Source organism: Chaetodon trifascialis, chromosome 20 (assembly GCF_039877785.1).
Source record: "Chaetodon trifascialis isolate fChaTrf1 chromosome 20, fChaTrf1.hap1, whole genome shotgun sequence".
NCBI classification, from domain to species: domain Eukaryota; kingdom Metazoa; phylum Chordata; class Actinopteri; order Chaetodontiformes; family Chaetodontidae; genus Chaetodon; species Chaetodon trifascialis.
This window is the reverse complement of record NC_092075.1, coordinates 571,408-592,159: the sequence shown is the minus strand read 5'-3', so window position 1 is coordinate 592,159 and position 20,752 is coordinate 571,408. Positions and strand designations below refer to the sequence as shown.

Here is a 20,752-nt window from a genome sequence, read left to right as displayed (position 1 = left end):
CTTTCAACCTGCTGCTGAACACAAAAGATGTCCGACAAGCTGGACCGCCGAGTGAGCGTCACAAAAAACTCTGAGGCCGAGACCAAGACGCACAAAAGACCCTGAAACATGTCTCTCAGAGAACAGACGACTGTTATCTTCATCGTTGGTGTTAATATCTTTGTACACATGAAGCATTTTCATGGTAACCGTATTAAATGTGCAGCTGTGTAGATTTAACGAACCCGTCTCGGCTCGTCTCTCGTCTTCGTCCATCTCTCTGGACACCTCCTCTCCGGCGTGTTACTAGAGTTTCACACCTCCGTGCTGTCGTGGTTCTTTCACACCGCTCACGGAGGCAGATTCCAGTCGTGTGATTGTGTTGGGACGCCTCCGCGCTCGTTTCTAAGCTCGTCAAACCTTTTCTGTCTGCTCGTTCATCTGCGGCGAGCTGCAGGTAATAATGTTCAGGGTTTGTGTTGCTAAGAAACACGTGGGCCCACACAGAGCAGCGAGGAGCTGGAGACGCTTCAATGCCGCTCGTCTCCTCGCTGGATGAGGCCGCACAAAGCAACACCTCCCACGCCGGCCTCTGATTGGCAGCCAAACGGAGAGACGGCGTCCTTGAGCTGTGAAAGCGGCATTCAACAGACACGCAGGCAGCCAAACTTTTCTGTTTTTTATTTGAATGGAGTGAAACATCTACATAAATGAGAGGCCTCGCAGTACATGTACTCGACAAAAAGTTCTTCTTCAAATTGAGCCGTAAAGAAAAATCTAGGTTCGTTTTAAACTCTGTACATTCTGTGAGATATGTTCTGAGGCCGAACAGAAGTCAGAAATGAGGCCTCGCTCCCACAAAGCCCAGCGTACTCTGCCCACCCACCTCCCCCAAACATAAAAAAGAGTTAAATCACCCCCCCACCATCACTGCTGTCAACACCCCTGAACACACCTCCGCCTGCGTCTCTTTACATCTTAATGACGGAGATTTCAGGCTCTTATTTTGTAATTTCTCCATCATTTCTATCAGTGACCACTTCCAGTAAAGGGTCTCTGATGTCTGACTGCTCGTATCTGTCGACCAATCAGATTTATCAACAGAACAGCGTCTTCGTTAACGTGATCGGAACTGATGGAAATTATGGCCGAAGCCTCAAACACAGGAAAATCTCAAGTCATGGTCCAGTTACAGGCTGCTTCTTCTTCATCATCATCATCATCATCATCATCATCATCATCATCATCATCATCATCATCATCATCATCACCAGCATGCAGAAGAAGCGAGGAAGAGGACCGTGAGTTAAGATTTTATTGTCATTTCCACCCATGAGATCTGAGTTCTAATGGAGTGGAATAACCTTTAACCTTTAACCCCCCCCCCCATGAAGCCTACATCTATGTGGTAAAAAAAAAAAAAACATCACATTGAAAAGAGGGAACAATTAAAATATACATATATAATATAAATGTCAATACTCACTCCTCAGAGCTCAGTCACACTATCATTGGCATAAGAAAGGATGGATTGATGCTGATTCTGTGTGTGTGTGTGTGTGTGTGTGTGTGTGTGTGTGTGTGTGTCTGTGTGTGTGTGCATGTGTCTGTGTGTGTGCGTGTGCGGGCACGAACGCAGTGTCACTTCCTCCCTCCACACAAAGCGAACGCTGACAGAAAGGCGCCGTCCTGCACGCCGCCGCCTCCTCACGGTCAGATGCTGTTCAGTCTTAAACTATGATATTTAATAGATGATAAAATAAATTAAGCGCGGTGAGTCGCTCCGACTGAACTGCCTCTTCTCCTGCTCTGAAAGGGGAGAAGACGGGGAGGGGGGGAGGCAGGGAGGGAGGGAGGGAGGACGGACGAGGAGGTGGAGGACAGGGGGAGGAAGGAGTGACGAGGGGAGGGAGGGGGGAGGTTTTAGGCCTGTGCGTTGGTGCCGTTCTTGTCCGGAGGTCCGGTGCTGGCCGGCAGGTTGTTGAGGGAGGGGGCCGCCTCCTGCTGCTTGCTGTCGCGGCGGGGGGGCATCCTCTCGTTGATGCGGTCCAGACCTCGAGCCTCCTCGAAGCTCTGGATCTTGTGCTGAGGGTTGAAGCCTTGAATGGCTGCAGGGACAGAAAAAGACAAGTCAGAGGAGGACAACGTCAGAGTGAGACTGAAGAGACTGAAGAGAGAGAGACTGAAGAGACTGAAGAGAGTGAAGAGAGTGAAAATGAAGAGAGTGAGACTGAAGAGAGTGAAGAGAGTGAGACAGGAGAGAGTGAAGAGAGTGAGACTGAAGAGAGTGAGACTGAAGATAGTGAGATGGAAGAGAGTGAAGAGAGTGAAGAGAGTGAGACTGAAGAGAGTGAAGAGAGACTGAAGAGAGTGAGACTGAAGAGAGTGAGACGGGAGAGAGTGAAGAGAGTGAGAATGAAGAGAGTGAAGACACTGAAGAGAGTGAGAATGAAGAGAGTGAAGAGACTGAAGAGAGTGAGACTGAAGAGAGTGAGACGGAAGAGAGTGAAGAGAGACTGAAGAGAGTGAGACTGAAGAGAGTGAGACGGGAGAGAGTGAAGAGAGTGAGACTGAAGAGAGTGAAGAGAGAGTGAAGAGAGTGAGACTGAAGAGAGTGAAGAGAGTGAAGAGAGTGAAGAGAGTGAGACTGAAGAGAGTGAGATGGAAGAGAGTGAAGAGAGTGAGACTGAAGAGAGTGAAGAGAGTGAGACTGGAGAGAGTGAAGAGACTGAAGAGAGTGAGACTGAAGAGAGTGAGATGGAAGAGAGTGAAGAGAGACTGAAGAGAGTGAAGAGACTGAAGAGAGTGAGACTGAAGAGAGTGAGACGGGAGAGAGTGAAGAGAGTGAAAGTGAAGAGAGTGAGACTGAAGAGAGTGAAGAGAGTGAAGAGAGAGAGACTGAAGAGACTGAAGAGAGTGAGACTGAAGAGACTGAAGAGAGTGAGACTGAAGAGAGACTGAAGAGACTGAAGAGAGTGAAGAGAGTGAGACTGAAGAGAGACTGAAGAGAGTGAAGAGAGTGAAAATGAAGAGAGTGAGACTGAAGAGAGTGAAGAGAGTGAGACAGGAGAGAGTGAAGAGAGTGAGACTGAAGAGAGTGAGACTGAAGATAGTGAGATGGAAGAGAGTGAAGAGAGTGAAGAGAGTGAGACTGAAGAGAGTGAAGAGAGACTGAAGAGAGTGAGACTGAAGAGAGTGAGACGGGAGAGAGTGAAGAGAGTGAGAATGAAGAGAGTGAAGACACTGAAGAGAGTGAGAATGAAGAGAGTGAAGAGACTGAAGAGAGTGAGACTGAAGAGAGTGAGACGGAAGAGAGTGAAGAGAGACTGAAGAGAGTGAGACTGAAGAGAGTGAGACGGGAGAGAGTGAAGAGAGTGAGACTGAAGAGAGTGAAGAGAGACTGAAGAGAGTGAGACTGAAGAGAGTGAAGAGAGTGAGACTGAAGAGAGTGAAGAGAGTGAAGAGAGTGAAGAGAGTGAGACTGAAGAGAGTGAGATGGAAGAGAGTGAAGAGAGTGAGACTGAAGAGAGTGAAGAGAGTGAGACTGGAGAGAGTGAAGAGACTGAAGAGAGTGAGACTGAAGAGAGTGAGATGGAAGAGAGTGAAGAGAGACTGAAGAGAGTGAAGAGACTGAAGAGAGTGAGACTGAAGAGAGTGAGACGGGAGAGAGTGAAGAGAGTGAAAGTGAAGAGAGTGAGACTGAAGAGAGTGAAGAGAGTGAAGAGAGAGAGACTGAAGAGACTGAAGAGAGTGAGACTGAAGAGACTGAAGAGAGTGAGACTGAAGAGAGACTGAAGAGACTGAAGAGAGTGAAGAGAGTGAGACTGAAGAGAGACTGAAGAGAGTGAAGAGAGTGAAGAGAGTGAAAATGAAGAGAGTGAGACTGAAGAGAGTGAAGAGAGTGAGACTGAAGAGAGTGAGACTGAAGAGAGACTGAAGAGAGTGAGACTGAAGATAGTGAGATGGAAGAGAGTGAAGAGAGTGAGACTGAAGAGAGTGAGACTGAAGAGAGTGAGACGGGAGAGAGTGAAGAGAGACTGAAGAGAGTGAGAATGAAGAGAGTGAAGAGACTGAAGAGAGTGAGAATGAAGAGACTGAAGAGACTGAAGAGAGTGAGACTGAAGAGAGTGAGACGGAAGAGAGTGAAGAGAGACTGAAGAGAGTGAAGAGACTGAAGAGAGTGAGACTGAAGAGAGTGAGACGGGAGAGAGTGAAGAGAGCGAAGAGACTGAAGAGAGTGAGAATGAAGAGACTGAAGAGACTGAAGAGAGTGAGACTGAAGAGAGTGAGACGGAAGAGAGTGAAGAGAGTGAGACTGAAGAGAGTGAGATGGAAGAGAGTGAAGAGAGTGAGACTGAAGAGAGTGAAGAGAGACTGAAGAGAGTGAGACTGAAGAGTGAGAATGAAGAGAGTGAAGAGACTGAAGAGAGTGAGAATGAAGAGAGTGAAGAGACTGAAGAGAGTGAGACTGAAGAGAGTGAGACGGAAGAGAGTGAAGAGAGACTGAAGAGAGTGAAGAGACTGAAGAGAGTGAGACTGAAGAGAGTGAGACGGGAGAGAGTGAAGAGAGTGAAGAGAGTGAGACTGAAGAGAGTGAGATGGAAGAGAGTGAAGAGAGTGAAGAGAGTGAGACTGAAGAGAGTGAAGAGAGTGAAGAGAGACTGAAGAGAGTGAGACTGGAGAGAGTGAAGAGACTGAAGAGAGTGAGACTGAAGAGAGTGAGACGGAAGAGAGTGAAGAGAGACTGAAGAGAGTGAAGAGACTGAAGAGAGTGAGACGGAAGAGAGTGAAGAGAGTGAGATTGAAGAGAGTGAGACGGAAGAGAGTGAAGAGAGTGAAGAGAGTGAAGAGACTAAGTGTGAGACTGAAGAGACTGAAGAGAGTGAGACGGGAGAGAGTGAAGAGACTGAAGAGTGAGAGTGAAGAGAGTGAGAAGAGTGAAAGTGAAGAGTGAAAGAGAGACTGAAGAGAGTGCAGAGAGTGAAAGTGACAGCTGTCAATCAACACTGCACTGCATGAAGCTCATTCGCTGCTTAATTTCCATTAAGTTTTATCAACACGCAGTCGTTACAGGACATGAGGTGGACTGGGAGCACTGGTTGGACCAGCAAGGAACACTTACTTCAAACCAGGACCAGGACAGCATGAAGGCAAAGAGACAGACTTTCATTAAAGGGACATTTCACTCTCCTTATTGTTTTGTTTTTTAGCCTAGCATCACTGATGCTAACAGGGTGGACAAAATAACAGAAACACCTGTCAGTCGAATCAGCTTGTCTCTAAAACACAAACTGAACATTAGCTTTAGCTTTAGCTCGCTCAGCCTCCACTGCACGATGAGGTGATGAACATCTGCCTACAGCTACATCACAGTCCGTTCTAACAGCATCTATCAAATGTTTATAGGCTGCTCGTAAATGCTAACGATGCTAACGTGGGCGTACAGACACAACATTAGCTTCCTGAGCTGCGTGACGCCTCCTTCAGCCGACAGCGGAAATAAACAACACTGACATTTAACGACTAACTTTCCCATTTTGTGTGCAGCAGTAGGATTCAGGATGAAGAGGCTCTTTAGTCTGAACAGAGAAGCATCAGGATCATCATCACAGTTAAACCCATGACACAGATGAGAGGAAACAGACAGACAGACAGACAGAGGGACAGAGGGACAGAGGGACAGAGGGACAGAGGGACAGACGGACGGAGATGAATGCATACCTCGTGCCTCTTCTGCCTCTACGGTGGCTGTGTAAGCGTGAGTAGAAGTGCCATGCCCAAAACCAATGGAGAGAGAGTGGGAACGTTATGTCAATGCATTCAGTCAGTCACGTTATCACTGCAATCAGTCAGTCCTGTTAACACGTAGCCAATCATCATACACCCCCCCCCATCCAAAATGGTAGTGACCACAGAGACAGGTTAGAGCAGAGCTACATGATTATTAAAAGAGAGGGCTGTTCAATCACATCGATCAGTAAATAATCAGAACAATGACAGGAACAATCAGGCTTTGATGGACATCGTGTCTCCTGTGTTTCACCATGCTGCCCTGAAAAGATCAAGACACAAGACCTGGTGCAACATGAGCCAAACGTCAGATGTACGTGGTTAGCCTAGCTTAGCATAAAGACGGGAGACCCTTTAAAGAACCTTTAAATTGAAACGAGGCGCTCCTCTTTACATTTGCTGTTAAACTGCCTTGAAAAGCATCAATTAATTAATTCCTCATATTTGTATCAGAACAAACACGAACAGATGAACGAGACAAAGTGAACTGAAAGCAGTCAGAGTTCGTTTTGTGACACTAACGAGCTGAACAGAAGGACACGACGACGTGTTGCTGTTCAGACTGAAGCAGCTGTTGGTCTTTAAAGGGCAGCATGAAGCTGTTTGAACAGAGCGCTCCTTTACAGGGGGACACAAACCCCTGACATTTCCCTGTGTGTGTGTGTGTGTGTGTGTGTGTGTGTGTGTGTGTGTGTGTGTGTGTGTGTGTCTGAGGTTAGTCTCAGTGTGAGTGCAGGCACAGGGCGTTAGTGTTAGCTGGACTCTCAGTTAGTGTTTGGTGGGATGCTCGGCTGCTGTGGCGCTCACCGCTTTGCAGAGTTCGTCGACCTCCGGACAAAACTCCCAGAGGCAGCGTTCCTGTCGGGGTCAGCCCCTTCAGCTGCAACACACTCTCATTCTCCTCTCTGCACACACACACACACACACACACACACACACACACACACACACACACACACACACACACACACACACACACACACACACACACACACACACACACAGAGTCAGAACAATCAATGACTTGAGATCAGCTGATCAAACTGATTTCTTATCATCTTTCAGAGTCTGTGTTTCCATCTGAAGCTCAGACCCTGTTGGGGTTCAGACCCTGTTGGGACTCAGACCCTGTTGGTGCTCAGACCCTGTTGGTGCTCAGACCCTGTTGAGGCTCAGACCCTGTTGGTGCTCAGACCCTGTTGGGGTTCAGACCCTGTTGGGGTTCAGACCCTGTTGGGGCTCAGACCTGATTGGTTGTCCCTCAGGGCTCAATCCTCAGACTACTGTTTTTAATCCATAAACTCAGCCTCAGACTTCTACATTTCTGTACTTGTGAGCTTCCAGCTCATCGTGTGGTGGACTAAGAAGATCCAGATCTGGTGAAGGTATTCTAGCTGCTTTGGTCTGATGGGCTCAGATCTGTCACAGCTGCACTCAGACCAGCTGAAAACACCTCCAAGTCCTCAGGCTGCTGCAGAGTGTGTGTGGTTTATGTTCAGTGTACTGATATGTGACAGTGTACTTGAGTGAGTTCTGTACTTCAGTGTATTTTAGAGGTACTTCTACTTTGCTTGTATTTCCATATTGTTCTTTTTACTTCATTGATACAGATTAAGACTCAGCAGGTCAACATGAGCTCCACCTTCAACAGCTGCAGCATTACAGAGATCAATATGTTACAGCACCGATAATCATGATCCAGTGTTACAACAGATACCAGTCTGTACTGCATAAAGCTGCATAAAGCGTACTTTTACTTCTGGTACTTATCAGATATTTTCATGCTGAAGCTAGGATTGTGAACGCAGGTCTGAGAACTTCCTCCATCACTGAATATAACTGATGATAAACCGAGCGGAGGTGAAGAAAAGAGGAAGAGCTGCACGAGAAACACTGCGACGCTTTCTGGGCCTTCAAATAACTTGGAGACATTTTCTGAACGAGAGCGTTCGTCATTAAAGGACAAATGATTGTGACACACTTCCACAGGATTAAAGGAGGACACGTGTAAATCAAGCAGGAAGTCATTAGCCTCAAACTAAAGTGGAGCAAGATGGGAAAAGTAAAGACCTGCAGAGAAACTCCTCAAATTTTCCTAAATGAGATTAATCCGTCTTTCACAGCCGCGAGAGACGCTTTAAGTCCACAACCAGCAGTAAGACGAGCAGAGGACGTCCTCAGACAGCGTCAGCCTCTCTGAAAACCTTCAGCGGTCACACAGATGAAACCCACCTGAGCACAGAGAAGACGCGAGCCATCTTTCCGATCGCCCGGATCTTATTTCTGATCACCTCCTTCCGGACAGCCGGAGCGCCACCTGGAGGACAAAATGAAGGAGTCAAAGGGAGAAAAGGAGTAAAGGAAGAGAAGCGCTGAGCGATCGACGCTCTGAAACTCTTCATCAATAATCTCACACTCCGTCTGTCTGTGCAGTCTGTCTGCAGCAGCTAACTACAGCCAGCAGCCGTTTGAGGAGTTAAGGAACCTTTTAACACCTGAAACTAAACATTTGTGAGGAGTTTCTAAAGATTTACGACTTCAGCAGGAACCAATCAGCATGGAGCTGAGAGACAGGAAGTCAGACAGCATTGAGGGACGGACCAACATAAAGACTACAGGAGCAAAATGTGGCTTCCTCTTACCTTCACACGTGTCGTCGCCCTCTGACATCAGCTCGTCGTCAGAGCAGATGTTCAACACATTGACCAGCATCTCCGTCACTGTGTGAACACACACGCACACACGCGCACACGCACACACACAGCGGTGAGCTGTGAAAAAACGTTCTCTGCTTCACTCGATCTAAAGAAACCCTGATGTGACAGTAGCAGAAACATTCATCCATTTAGAAAACAGTTCACACTTTGACTTTGTGCCAATCAATCGGTTAATTAACTGTGACAGCTCTACAGTTTAGTCACTGCTACTCGTTTCCTGTGACTAACCACTTTTAAAGGCTTTTATTGTGAAGCAGCAACAGGAAATTCAGAGTGTCAGTGAGAACACGTGACAGCCGTCGCTGTCAGACGCTCAATGACAAACATACAGTTTAAGTTATTAATATAAGCCTGATCCAAGTAAAGGCCTGGCTCTCTCTGCACTGAAGGGGCCACTGTGAGGATTTACGCTGTATTTCCAGTTTGTGACGACCTCTGCCTGACTGCCACTCGTCTGTATGTCCAACGTGTTACTGGTTCCACTGGATCTGCTGGGCTGATGTTTTGGCAGAAACAACTCTGACTTTCCTGAAATGGCCGTGACTCAAACGGCAGCTCACAGAGCTACAGGTGACACAGGTGAACGCAGCAGGGCGGCAGGCTCACCTTTCTCTCCGACGAAGGGCAGAGACCAGGTGAACACGTCCATGAAGTTGGGCAGCCAATAGGGGTGAGGGGAGCAGTTAAACTGCCGGATGTTCATCACATTATTCTCATATTTCAGCACGGCAGCTGAGAACAAAGCACCACACACACACACACACACACACACACACACACACACACACACACACACACACACACACACACACACACACACACACACACACACACACACACACACACACACACACACACACACACACACACACACACACACACACACACACACACACACACATTAACATCTCCTTCATGATGCACTTCCTGCCTCCTGTTGCCAGGGCCTCAAGGTTTCCAACCTGTTGCCATGGTTTCCATCCTTCACTTCTCTTACCTTTGTTATTGTACACGTCCAGGTAGTTCGGAGCAGAGAAGATGGTGATTAAAGACGGGAAGCCTGTCGTCTGACTTTTCCTGTACATTCGATACCTGACGGGCACAAAAGATGAAGACTTCAGGTAAAGATGAAGAGTTCAGGTAAAGATGAAGACTTCAGGTAAAGATGAAGAGTTCAGGTAAAGATGAAGACTTCAGGTAAAGATGAAGACTTCAGGTAAAGATGAGGTTTTATTGATGCATATTTGTCTTCTTCGTCTCTGTTGATGACTTGAACGCAGACACTTTGGATCATATCTGAGTATCAACTCACAGAGACAATAATAGAAAACAGAAGATGATGTCACAGATATGACAGCATTTAGTGCTTTCAACACAACAGTAAACACACAGTGTGTGAGTCAGAGCATGTGACAGGAGGTGTGTGTGTGTGTGTGTGTGTGTGTGTGTGTGTGTGCGTGCGTGCGCAGCCTCACCCTGCATCCTGGGCTTCGTGTGCTCGTATTACGGACAGCAGGTTATTGTTCATCAGGAAGTCACACACTGCTGGGTAACTGCAAGCAGAGCACAGGGAGTTATTATGAGGACCAACACTGGACAACATGGCCGTCCGTCACAGCGGCTGTCCCCACGGCTCGGCTCAGATGTTTGAGGTGAATCAAAGAGCAGCTCAGGCGGAGGCTTTCACACACAGCAGGCTCACTTCAGACGTCTGTTTGTCCGAGTCTAAGCAGAAAACATGAACCTGATGATGACTGTGGTTTGGTCTTCCCTTCAGGGTGTGAACCGGATCAGCCGTCAGAAGAACGGCCTCCTGCTTTATTAAAAGACATTATGCTCTTTGTGTGTTACAGTTGCATCATTAATTAACGAAGCGAGGGGAGGGGGGGGCATAGTTGTGGTCCTGAACCTGGAAACTACCTGGCGGGCCTGAGGGTGGAGCTCCGTTCTGCTGCCTCGCAGCAGGATGAATGACAGCGAGTGACGCTAACAGCTCAGTCAGAGGGACAGATGTGGCGCCGCTGCCTGATGAATCACTTAACGTCTGAAACAAACCAACTCGGGCTGAAAGAGGATTTGAGCAGCAGCTGCTTCCCCCTCACTCTGACCTCCATGTGGAGTCAACACTGACATTCAGTACAAATATGAAGACCGAGCAGAGAACGCTAATATTTATTTTCAGTGTCTGTCTGACGGCGGATTTAGCCGGCGCTCACTTATCCAGAGATAAGCCATTGTTTGTGAACGCTCTAATCAGCTCAGATTAACAGAACAAGCTGCTTTTTGTCTTTTTGCCCGTGGAAACATGTCAGCAGCTCTCGTTCAGGTCGCACCTGTAGAAGTACGAGCAGCCTCTCACGCTGTTGTGGCAGAAGTGTTCCTGGGTCTTCTCTGAGCCGTAGTCCTCCCCCGGGTCCGACCACAGCAGGTCGCACATGGGCCCGAACGCCGGGGGCTCCTTAAACCGGTCCAGCTGCATGCATGCATGCATGCACGCGCACACACACACACACACACACACACACACACACACACACACACACACACACACACACACATTAGTGATCTGAGTGAAACATCACGTCAGCTGACAGTTAGCGGTTAGCATCCCAGTCAGTCTGAGGAGCTAACGTTTGCTAACGTTAGCTCAGCGGTTCAGTCACTGCCGGTCTGTCTGCAGACGTTGTCCCTGCTTACCTTCCGTATGTCGTCCAGACAGGTGACTTCAGGGCTCAGGCCTCCGTGCACACACAGGAACTGCTGGTTGAGGAGAGCAGCCAGAGGCAGGCAGTCGAACGCATCCATACAGGCATCGTACACACGCTCTGAGTACTTGATTTTACCTGCAGGACACACACGTGCACAGGTGAGACACCTGGACGTTTTAAAGTGACACTCAGCTGCGTGGAGGACGGACTCGCCGCTGACTTACACTCCTGTTTGAAGGTGAAGTACTCTGTGAGGTGCCGGCACTCGTGGTTTCCTCTGAGGAGGAACAGCGTGTTGGGGTGGTTGATCTTCAGAGCCCACAGGTACAGCACACACTGGGGGGGGGCACAGGGAGGGTGCAGTCAGGCCTCACATCAACACTTCACTCAAACTCTGGACGTTCACTCTAGAGCTGCTGGATCAATAATGTCAGCAGGTTTGTCTCCACTGAGCCGCCTGTTTTAGGGAAACACTTCAGTCTTCTCTGACGTCCGTCCTCTGTCTGTCCTCTTGCTTAAAAAATCAGAACTGAACAGAATCTTTGTTTTCATTGAGGAGATGAAAAATTAAAGATGTTTTTTTCTTGTATTGCGCCGTCTTATGAGGACACCAGCAGCACACAATGAGCACAGTGTGTGTGTGTGTGTGTGTGTGTGTGTGTGTGTGTGTGTGTGTGTGTGTGTGTGTGTGTGTGTGTGGTTACAATCAGCAGCAGGGCAGACTGTGTGAGAAACACTGATGTTTCAGGCAGATTACAGGTTTATTTAAAGCAGCAGTCACAGCTTCAGTCTGAAACTAATGAGCTAAACGCCTCGACATGACCAACAACTGCTAACTGCCAAGAGCTAACAGCTAGCAGCTAACTGCTAACTGACTGAGTGATGCCTCTGGTGACATAAAGACGCCGTTTATTTGTCCTTCACATCATCACAATGTTTTCCTTAAACTGACAGTGTCAGACACTTTCTGCAGAGCTTTAACATGATGTGATGACTAAAAGACCAAAAGACTAAAAGACCAACACAGCTTCAGTTGTCTTTGACTGAGGTGAGAGGAAAGCGTAAAAAGGCTCTGTGACACAGGACTGAGACGAAGACAAACTGAAGACATACGGGGGAGTCGCTCAGCTTCAGTGTCTTCCTGAAGACAAAGACAGGCCACAACCACAGAAGAAGAGTCAAGAGCTTTTCTGACTCAGCGAGGATTGTTTGTCTCTTGTGGTGAAACTGTGAAGACGTGTCAGAGGAAAAGGTGACGCGTTCAGCTGCCGCAGTGTTACTGGGCAGGTGGCACGGTGACACAGGTGGTAACACTGTCGCCTCACAGCTAGAAGGTCCCAGGTTTGATTCCCGCCTGGGGCGCCGGGGGCGTGTCCTCCACCCTGCCTTTGGTGCCTGCTGCTGGAGGAAAGGGGCCTTTCTGTGTGGAGTTTGCATGTTCTCCCCGTGTTCACCTGGGTTTCCTCCATAAATACCCCCACTAAAAACATGCATGAAGAACCACCTGACCAATGGTGACAAAGGAAACTGGGACCCCGGCGCCGGTCGGCTGGCAGCCCACCGCTCCTGATCTGAGTGGAGGAAGGACTGAGCAGGATGGGATGAAGGTGGAGAAGAACTTCACAGAAGCACGGCGTGTACAGTTCCCCGTAACTCTGCATGTTGTGTGTTAATGTGACTAATAAAGCATTTCTTCTTCTTCTTCTTCTTCTAACGTGTCCGACCAGACGTGGTCCTGTCTGTGGCGACAGAGAACGATGAATGAGTCCGTGAGAGGAGGAACCATGAGAACCATCACAGCCTCAGCGTCCTGCAGCAGCCACAGGTGGAAACCTTCAGCTCAGCCCGTTCACTTCCTGTGAACCTCCTCCTGATGCACTGGCCTCCATCATCTGCTGAAGATCAGTACCAGGTGAGCTGGTCTGAGGCTGCTCAGGTCGGTCTGGAAAACGTGGCTTTCTGAAGATAAACGGCTCCTAAATGAATCTGGTTCAGTGGAGCAGCTGCTGCTGACCCTGTTTCTGACTGGAACTGGATCGTGGAGCTCTCTGTGGAGAAAGAGGTCCACCGGTCCAAACCAGGAAGTGCGACAGGAGCCCATAAACCTGTCAGACCGTCATATCTACACAACGCTCCATCCAGACCACACGGCCGCTCCTCCCCTTGCCGTCTGGGGGTGGAGCTCGGGCTGAGGAGGAGACGGAGCGCCTTTCATTTCCTACTAACACCACCTCCAAGCGCGCCTACCTCGATGCTGAAGTAGCCTCGGTCCACGTAGTCTCCGAGGAACAGGTAGCGGGTGCTGCTGGGGGATCCGCCCACCTCGAACAGCTTCATCAGGTCAAAGAACTGTCCGTGGACGTCTCCGCACACTGGACAACAGAGACAAGGTATGAGTGAGCGTCGTGTTAAAGGACATACTGGTGCTGCAGTCAGTGAGGGAGACGGCCTGATTTAAGGTCGTCAGGTGACTAAAACCTATAAAACAAACAATTATCATCAATATTCATTCGTTATCAATAAAACTGCCAATCACTCTGCAGATCAGTCGACTCGCCTGAGAGTTTAAACTCAGGAGCAACTCAAAAAGAAAAATTAGAAAAGCATCAAACTCATTGTTTTTGTTGAAGAAGTCTGACTGAACGGCAGAGACAGAAGAAGACAGACAAAGAGACAGACGAGACAAAGTCCACCAAAATACAGAGACAATAAGAGAGACGGGACAGACGGAGCTAAAAATAGTCAGAGGGCACGAGGGTGGAGGCTGGACACCGAGGCTACGCCACATGTCACAGAGGGCAGCCGAGACAGAGACAGAGAAGGGTGGGTCTGTGGACGCGACTGAGGGTCCACAGAGGACACCGTCTCACTTTACTGGACTCACTACTGGACAAACGATGGGAAATCCATCCTCAATAGGATGAGATGAGTTGTACCTGTGATGGGGGCCTCCACCTCCAGCATGCACTTCTCCTGGCGGAGGATGGCGGCTCCCTCGTTGATGATCCGCAGAGCCGTCTCCTCCTCCAGCCGACCCTCCTTCACCAGGTGGGCCTTCAGCACCTCCACGCTGGGCCTCCCGTCCACATACAGGTCTTTGACGGACAGGCGAGTCCCAGGAGGATACGGCACCGCTGCAAGCACGCAGAGAGACAGACGGATGGACAGCAGAGACAGACAGCAGAGAGAGAAGAGAGAGACAGACAGTAGAGAGACAGACAGCAAAGACAGACAGCAGAGAGACAGACAGAGAGAGAGAGAGAGAAAGAGACACAAGAGTGAAACTCTGACGTCCACCACCACCAACACCACACACACACACACACACACACACACACACACACACACACACACACACACACACACACACACACACACACACACACACACACACACAGTTCTGCTTTCTGTTGTCCACAGTGTCTTCAGAATGGGCCAATGAACAGGAGGCGCTCTGAACAAGGACACCGCGTCACAAACACAAAGCTCAGAACTGATCCTGGTTCAGTTTGCTAACGGTCGTTTTCATCTTCTCAGTGTCCCAAACTCAGAGTCAGTCCACTGAGACAGCAGAGACGCTGGAAGTGGAGAGCTGCTGCTGTTTGAGCGCGATCAATAACTTTGATTGATCACTGAAACAGCTGGATTGTTGGACGCCGTCACACCAACAAGTCCGATAAAAGTGAACCTGACGGTCTGTTACAGAAACACACAGCAGCAGCCAACAGCCCCGATCAGCTGATCGATCGATGTGTCAGATGGAAGAGAACTGATCAGTGATCAGTTTGACATCACTGATCATTTGGTCTTTATTGTGGGAATCAGTGGCTTTGCTTCATCTTACCTGAGAGCAGGTGTGATGTTCTGGGGTTTGAGCATGTTTCACCTTTACCGCCTTTACTCATGACTGTAGACCTGCTGTGATGTCATCGGTGTGTGTGTGTGTGTGTGTGTGTGTGTGTGTGTGTCCACAGTCAGCCTCAGAGCTGCATGGAGGCTTCAGTGTTTGCTTCATTCTGTGATCAGACTGAGTTGGTCCTGCGCGGCGTGGCGGCGTGTTGAGGCTCGACCTGAACACAAAGGATCGCGGCTTGGCAGCACAAACCGGCCCCTGGAGGAAATACCAAGCATCTCACTTCCTGGAAAACACCATCGCCTCGCCGAGAGGACGGAGACACCGAGCTGCAGCTCAGCTGTTCTCATTGTCAAAGTGTGGGCTGACGGGTGCCATCTTCAAAGTGTTAAAATATTAATGCTGCCTGACATAATTAACGGCGTGTGAACAAGCTGCTGAGCGACAGACGCTGATCTCAGCTCAGACTCACTGAGACGACGAGCTGCACGCCTCTGAATCTGTGAGCGGACCAACAGCAAACACACTCAGCTGCTCTCTTTAGCTTCAGGCATTAGCCTCACACATTAGCTTCAGGCATTAGCCTCACACATTAGCTTCAGGCATTAGCCTCACACATTAGCTTCAGGCATTAGCCTCACACATTAGCTTCAGGCATTAGCCTCAGACAGTAGCTTTACGCATTAGCTGCCATTAGCTGTCCGTAAAGGCACACAGAGTGGAGCGCTTCATCATAAATGATCTTTGTGATCGGAGTCCTTTAACGTGTGAACGATCGTTAATGTCTAGCAGTCAGGCGCTCGTTAAAGGACCTCAGCGTGTGCACAAACACAGGAAGCTCGTTCCAGAGTGTGACGGTCACATGATGCTGCAGCTGCAGGTTTTTTTATTCGTGTGGTTAAACCCGCCTCAGACGATGTTCGGATCCCCTCCGATGGTCGTGTTTACTGACCACATGGTTCCACTGAAGTTAGCCAATCAGAGAGCAGAGCAGCAGAAACAAAGCAGGCGCCTGTTTGATTCGCTCTTTGTTTTGCTTATATTTGACTGGCTCCGGGCCTCAGGGGGTACGGTGGCCAACAGGGACAAAGTTCAGCAACAAGCAAAGACCAAAGCAGTATTAAATGCACACTTCACAGGCTGCAGGAGACTTCGGGCGATGTACCTGCTGGAAAGGTGGAAAGCTGGTCGCTGTTTGAAGCTGAGCTGATCTCAGCAGATTAAAAAACAGACGCTGCTGCAGTTTTTCTCAAGTGTCTCTGCGTCCCTCCAGCTGCTGCGGTTCATTATTTGAATACCACTTCCTACAGTGACTTCCTAATCACCGGCTCCATCGTCTCGTCCAATCACGCGCTCATCTGCCGAGCCTGGCCGGTTTCCTCAGCTGGTGAACCAGTCCAGAACGAGCGACGCGATTGGCTGAATGTGTGCGACCTGCTTTGGTTTCAGGATGCAGACTAAAGAAGACGGCTGTCCACATAAATGTCTTCTGAAACACAAGCAGGTGTGTGGACGAGACGTGTGGACGAGGCGTGTGTGTCTGTTCAGATCACAGTGATGCTACTTTACAGGTTAGTGGGAGAAAACATCAAAAGTTACTGCTTTAATACTCCAACTGTCAGTGTTTGAGTACTTTCAGGTGTTTCAGAGCATCGCACACACCAGCCAATAGACATGGCCGGACTGACCCAGGTTACGCTCTGGTTTCGAGTGTGAACAGGTTAGAAAATGACGATGACACAAAGCGTTTTGATGTTGGTGCAGACGGTGAAAAGAAGACGTTTGTCTCTTAATCAGTCTCTGAGACGTCCACTCTGGACCACGCTAACGTGTTTAGCATCGTTGTTATCAAAGTGCTCAGCTTTGGTTCAGGTCCACGTTACAGAATCTGATGAACGGAGGAGGCTGGACGGTAAACCAAACCATAGCTGGTCCATACTGTGTGTGTGTGTGTGTGTGTCTGTGTGTTTGTGTGTGTGTGTGTGTGTGTGTGTGTGTGTGTGTCTGTGTCTGTGTGTATGTGTGTGTGTGTGTGTGTGTGTGTGTGTGTGTCTGTGTGTGTGTGTGTGTGTGTGTGTGTGCGCGCGTGTGTGTGTGTGTGTGTGTGTGTGTATGTGTGTGTGTGTGTCTGTGTGTATGTGTGTGTGTGTGTGTGTGTGTGTGCGTGTGTGACTTCCTGGCTGAGCAGTCTTAACAGGCAGGTTTAATGATGTGACGCTCTCCTGCAGCTTTATGCTCCTAAGCCCTGCTAACCCGCTGAGCCCATCATACGTGGCTGAACTTCACCCAGACTCACACAGTGTAACGAACCTGACGAAGACAGCGTCCGCTCCAGGACGTGTCCGTCGTTCAGGAAGGCTGAGGTGTTGAGACAAAGTCAGTCTGTGTGGTGATGTCAGGACAAAGCTGGCAGACGTTTGTGGTTTCAGCCTGAACGTCCATCACCAACATTTAGAGCCGTTCACACACTTTGAATGGAAGAGACATGCTGCAGAGACATGTCCATGAAGCCTGAGGGACAATGTGTTGGACGGGTGCAGACGATGAAGAGTGAGACAGACAGGCATGGATCAGCAGCGAGTTTCCTTTAAGGCAGCGGCGACGATGCAGCTGTTGACCAGCAGATGTTCAACCACAAGCAGCCGTCCGTCCATCTGTCTGTCTGTCCCCGTTACCACAGACACAGTCTCCATGCTGTCCACTGAAGCATCAAGCTTCACGGTTAAACAAAGCTTTGTCTTCTGCAGCCTCACACTCAGTCCTTCATGCGTCCAGAGAGTCTCATCAGACTTCAAGTGCTGCAGATTTACTTTGAACGGAGGAAGAACCAAAGTCTGTGACCTGGTTGGTGATTTCAGCTGCAAACATTTCTTTAAATCAGAGTTTATCTCCTTATTTTGATGATGCCTTCACAGCAGTTTGAGAGAATCGACATGTTGACAGCTGTGATTCAGGCTGACGGCGTGGGTCTCAAAGACGCCTCATCCCTCCTCCCTCTACGTTGGCAAGACCAGTCTTGATTTTCTGTCCCTGAATCAGAAAAGGCAGAAAGCCTTGGCGCGAAGCAGCCGTACGTGTACCGACACGAGCGACGTGAGGTGTCTGTGGAAGAGCTCAGCCAGTGTGAAAAAACCTCCACCGACCTGAGGCGGCTGTCACACCTGCACAGGTAATGCTGCCATAGTTAAAAGTCACGATTCTGCAGCCCGCTAAGAAAAAGTGACAGCACGAGGCGGGTGGTGCTGATGAAGATGTGGTTTATCTGTCAGAGCTGAGGGGGGACGTCACACCTCAGGGTGGGACCCACCAACCTGCAGGATCACAGTCACTCTACTGTATGAGGGCAGAGCATGAGACAGGTGTGGACAGGTGAGGTGTCTGTGTGTACAGGCCGACCCACGAGTACAGCACAGTTTCTGTTAGCACACATCTGAGATGACCCAGTCTGACGACTGCTGCCACCAGAAGCGAGCGTGATGGAGCGTCTGCAGGGAATTCAGCAGGAGTCTAATTAGGTCACTCAATCTGACGGGTCACAAAATTTGGTGCAACACCGTCAAGATGTCCCAACGAGCAGCTGAGAAGAAGAAACGTGACGACTGTCTGAACAAATCCGCCTCCAGCTACCTGTCAGGTGTGCGCGTGCAGAGAGAGACAGCTGCATGTGCATGTGTGGCATTTAGGGTAACACTAAAGATCAGTGTGATCAACCTGCTGTGACATCTTCAAACGTCTTGTTCTGTCCCTGAGCTGTGCAGAAATGTCATTAAGACAGCAAAGCACAAACCTCATCAGACAAACAGAAACTGCCTCCGCAGTGAGTCTGAAGGAGTTTCTAGTCTTTGAAAAGTCATTTTCTAAAAGCAAAAAACAGCTGCTGGAAAGGGAGGGGTAGTCTTCTATTCAAGCCAACACACACACACACACACACACACACACACACACACACACACACACACACACACACACACACACACTCCTGCATTCATTACCTACACTGCAGCGTTGCATTTACATCCACCACCATTAAATGTGTCTCCCCTCAGCGTTCGCCTCCATCTACCCTGTCCCTCCTCCGCGACACAGAGCAGCTGCAGCGCGGGAACAGGCGCCAGGTGTCCGCGGCGTCGCGCTCCTGCTCGGTGAACCTGAGCTGCATGTGTACGTTCACGGCTGAATGTCAAACGCATAGCTGACATCTGGCACTCCGGACAGCTAAGCTAACAGCTAGCTCATTAGCAGTCACTGGATCGATTATCTTGCATAACCTGGCCACGTCTTTCCATCGATGTGTAGAGGCGGGAGGGACGCGAAGCAGCACCGGGCTCGACTAAATAAGCCGAGGAAATTAACTGTTAACGGGGCTGATTTGACATCCAGCGGTGCGTTAAGCTCCGCTCACATTTAGCAAACTAGCTCTGACAGCAGCCACCATTAACTTCCTGCCCCCGGGAAGAAAAAAATAAGAAATACAGGTTACATACCTTTAATGGGTCGTTCAATGGTGGAGAGTTTGTTTTGGTCTTTCGCCGACATCCTCCCTCCTTGTGGGCTGCGGCTCGGAGAATTTACTAAATTCTTAACTAAACTTGATCAATTCCTTCCGAGCTAGCTCGCTAGCTGGGGCGAGCTAGCCGCGCTTGCTAGCTGAGTGTCGGCAGCGGCTCGGAGCAGCAGCGCTTCGCTCCGCGGACAGGCGACCGAGCCGAGCCGAGCGGGGCTGGAGCTCAACCTGACGGGGGAAGGGAAAAGGGGGGAGATCTCTTAAACTAACAAATGAAATCTTTTCCTATCTCCTCTGCGCTGTGGTGCACTGCTGCCAAGCCGCTGTCAGTGTGTGTCAGATGAATCGACTGGTCCAGGAAACGGCCCGGGCGCCGCCGATGATGCCTTCAGGAGCAGCGAGCAGTGCGTCAGATCATATCTCAACTTTATCCCTTTATTCTTGGACGAGGTGCATCTGTTACAGGCCGCTGGGCTCTGCTTTTTTGTCGTGATCCGATGTGTCGTCCAGACCCTCTGTCGGATTACAATAATCCGCCGCAAGCGGATTTCCTACAACATGGCTCAACGCGGGGGGCTCTGGGTAGTGTAGTATTAATGCGATATGAACGTGACGCGTTCACAGTCCGCTGAGCCGCAGCTCAGACTGGACTTCTGTCTGAATTCACACTTCACGTTTCATGAAACCAGCATTTCAAAAATGAATGTATGATTTTAAAACATAAGGACAGAAATTCAGAGGAAAAAGCAGTGGTGGAAAGTAACTGAGTGTATTTACTCAGTTACTCCAGTCACGTAGCTACAATAGCTCACTTTACCTGAGTATTATCATATTAGGCTGCTTTCAACTTCTAATTAAAAGAATTTAGAGTGAAATGTACTTTTTACTCCGCCAGACCCACACCGATAACAATTATTATTATTATTATTATTATTATTATTATTATTATTATTATTATGGATGAATTATTTGTAACTGAAAATTAGCAATATAGCAGTGCAAAAATACTCAATTACAAAGTTTGGACTTTAAAGTTGCCCCGCAGTCTATTTGAAGCACAGCTCTACAGAATGGAGGACAGTCCCAAATAAGTAAAGCTCTATTTCAAAGCCACTTTTAGAATCAGCTGATCTCTTTCCAGAACATCAGGAGGCGACAGAAAGGCGAGTTTCTGCTGTAGAAGGTGACATTTCAGGAGTTT

General features: G+C 49.0%; 1 protein-coding gene across 2 annotated transcripts; it reads right to left on the bottom strand.

Annotated features, from left to right (window-relative positions):
* Nucleotides 1–645: 645 nt before the first annotated feature.
* Nucleotides 646–20,109, bottom strand: ppp3ccb (protein phosphatase 3, catalytic subunit, gamma isozyme, b). Of its 2 annotated transcripts, none has more exons than XM_070988476.1 (14): nucleotides 19,532–20,109; nucleotides 14,131–14,328; nucleotides 13,442–13,566; nucleotides 11,419–11,530; nucleotides 11,184–11,329; nucleotides 10,820–10,959; nucleotides 9,962–10,039; nucleotides 9,484–9,578; nucleotides 9,093–9,218; nucleotides 8,412–8,489; nucleotides 8,002–8,086; nucleotides 6,577–6,674; nucleotides 5,701–5,727; nucleotides 646–2,078 (listed from the first exon to the last, which is right to left on the bottom strand). In XM_070988476.1, the coding sequence occupies exons 1-14, from the start codon at nucleotides 19,581–19,583 to the stop codon at nucleotides 1,903–1,905; spliced, it is 1,536 nt and encodes a 511-aa protein (XP_070844577.1). In that variant the 5' UTR covers nucleotides 19,584–20,109; the 3' UTR covers nucleotides 646–1,902. The 2 variants fall into 2 exon arrangements, with proteins under 2 accessions (XP_070844577.1, XP_070844576.1); XM_070988475.1 differs by having other exon boundaries at nucleotides 646–2,087; nucleotides 19,532–20,106.
* Nucleotides 20,110–20,752: the final 643 nt, after the last annotated feature.

Excerpts from the sequence above, each read along its gene's own strand:
- ppp3ccb (XM_070988475.1), bottom strand. The coding sequence starts at position 19,583 with ATGTCGGCGAAAGACCAAAACAAACTCTCCACCATTGAACGACCCATT. Across the intron at positions 6,675-8,001 it reads CGCGTCTTCTCTGTGCTCAG|AGAGGAGAATGAGAGTGTGT; the intron begins GTGGGTTTCATC and ends GTGTGTGTGCAG. Across the intron at positions 2,088-5,700 it reads AGAGGCAGAAGAGGCACGAG|CCATTCAAGGCTTCAACCCT; the intron begins GTATGCATTCAT and ends CTGTCCCTGCAG.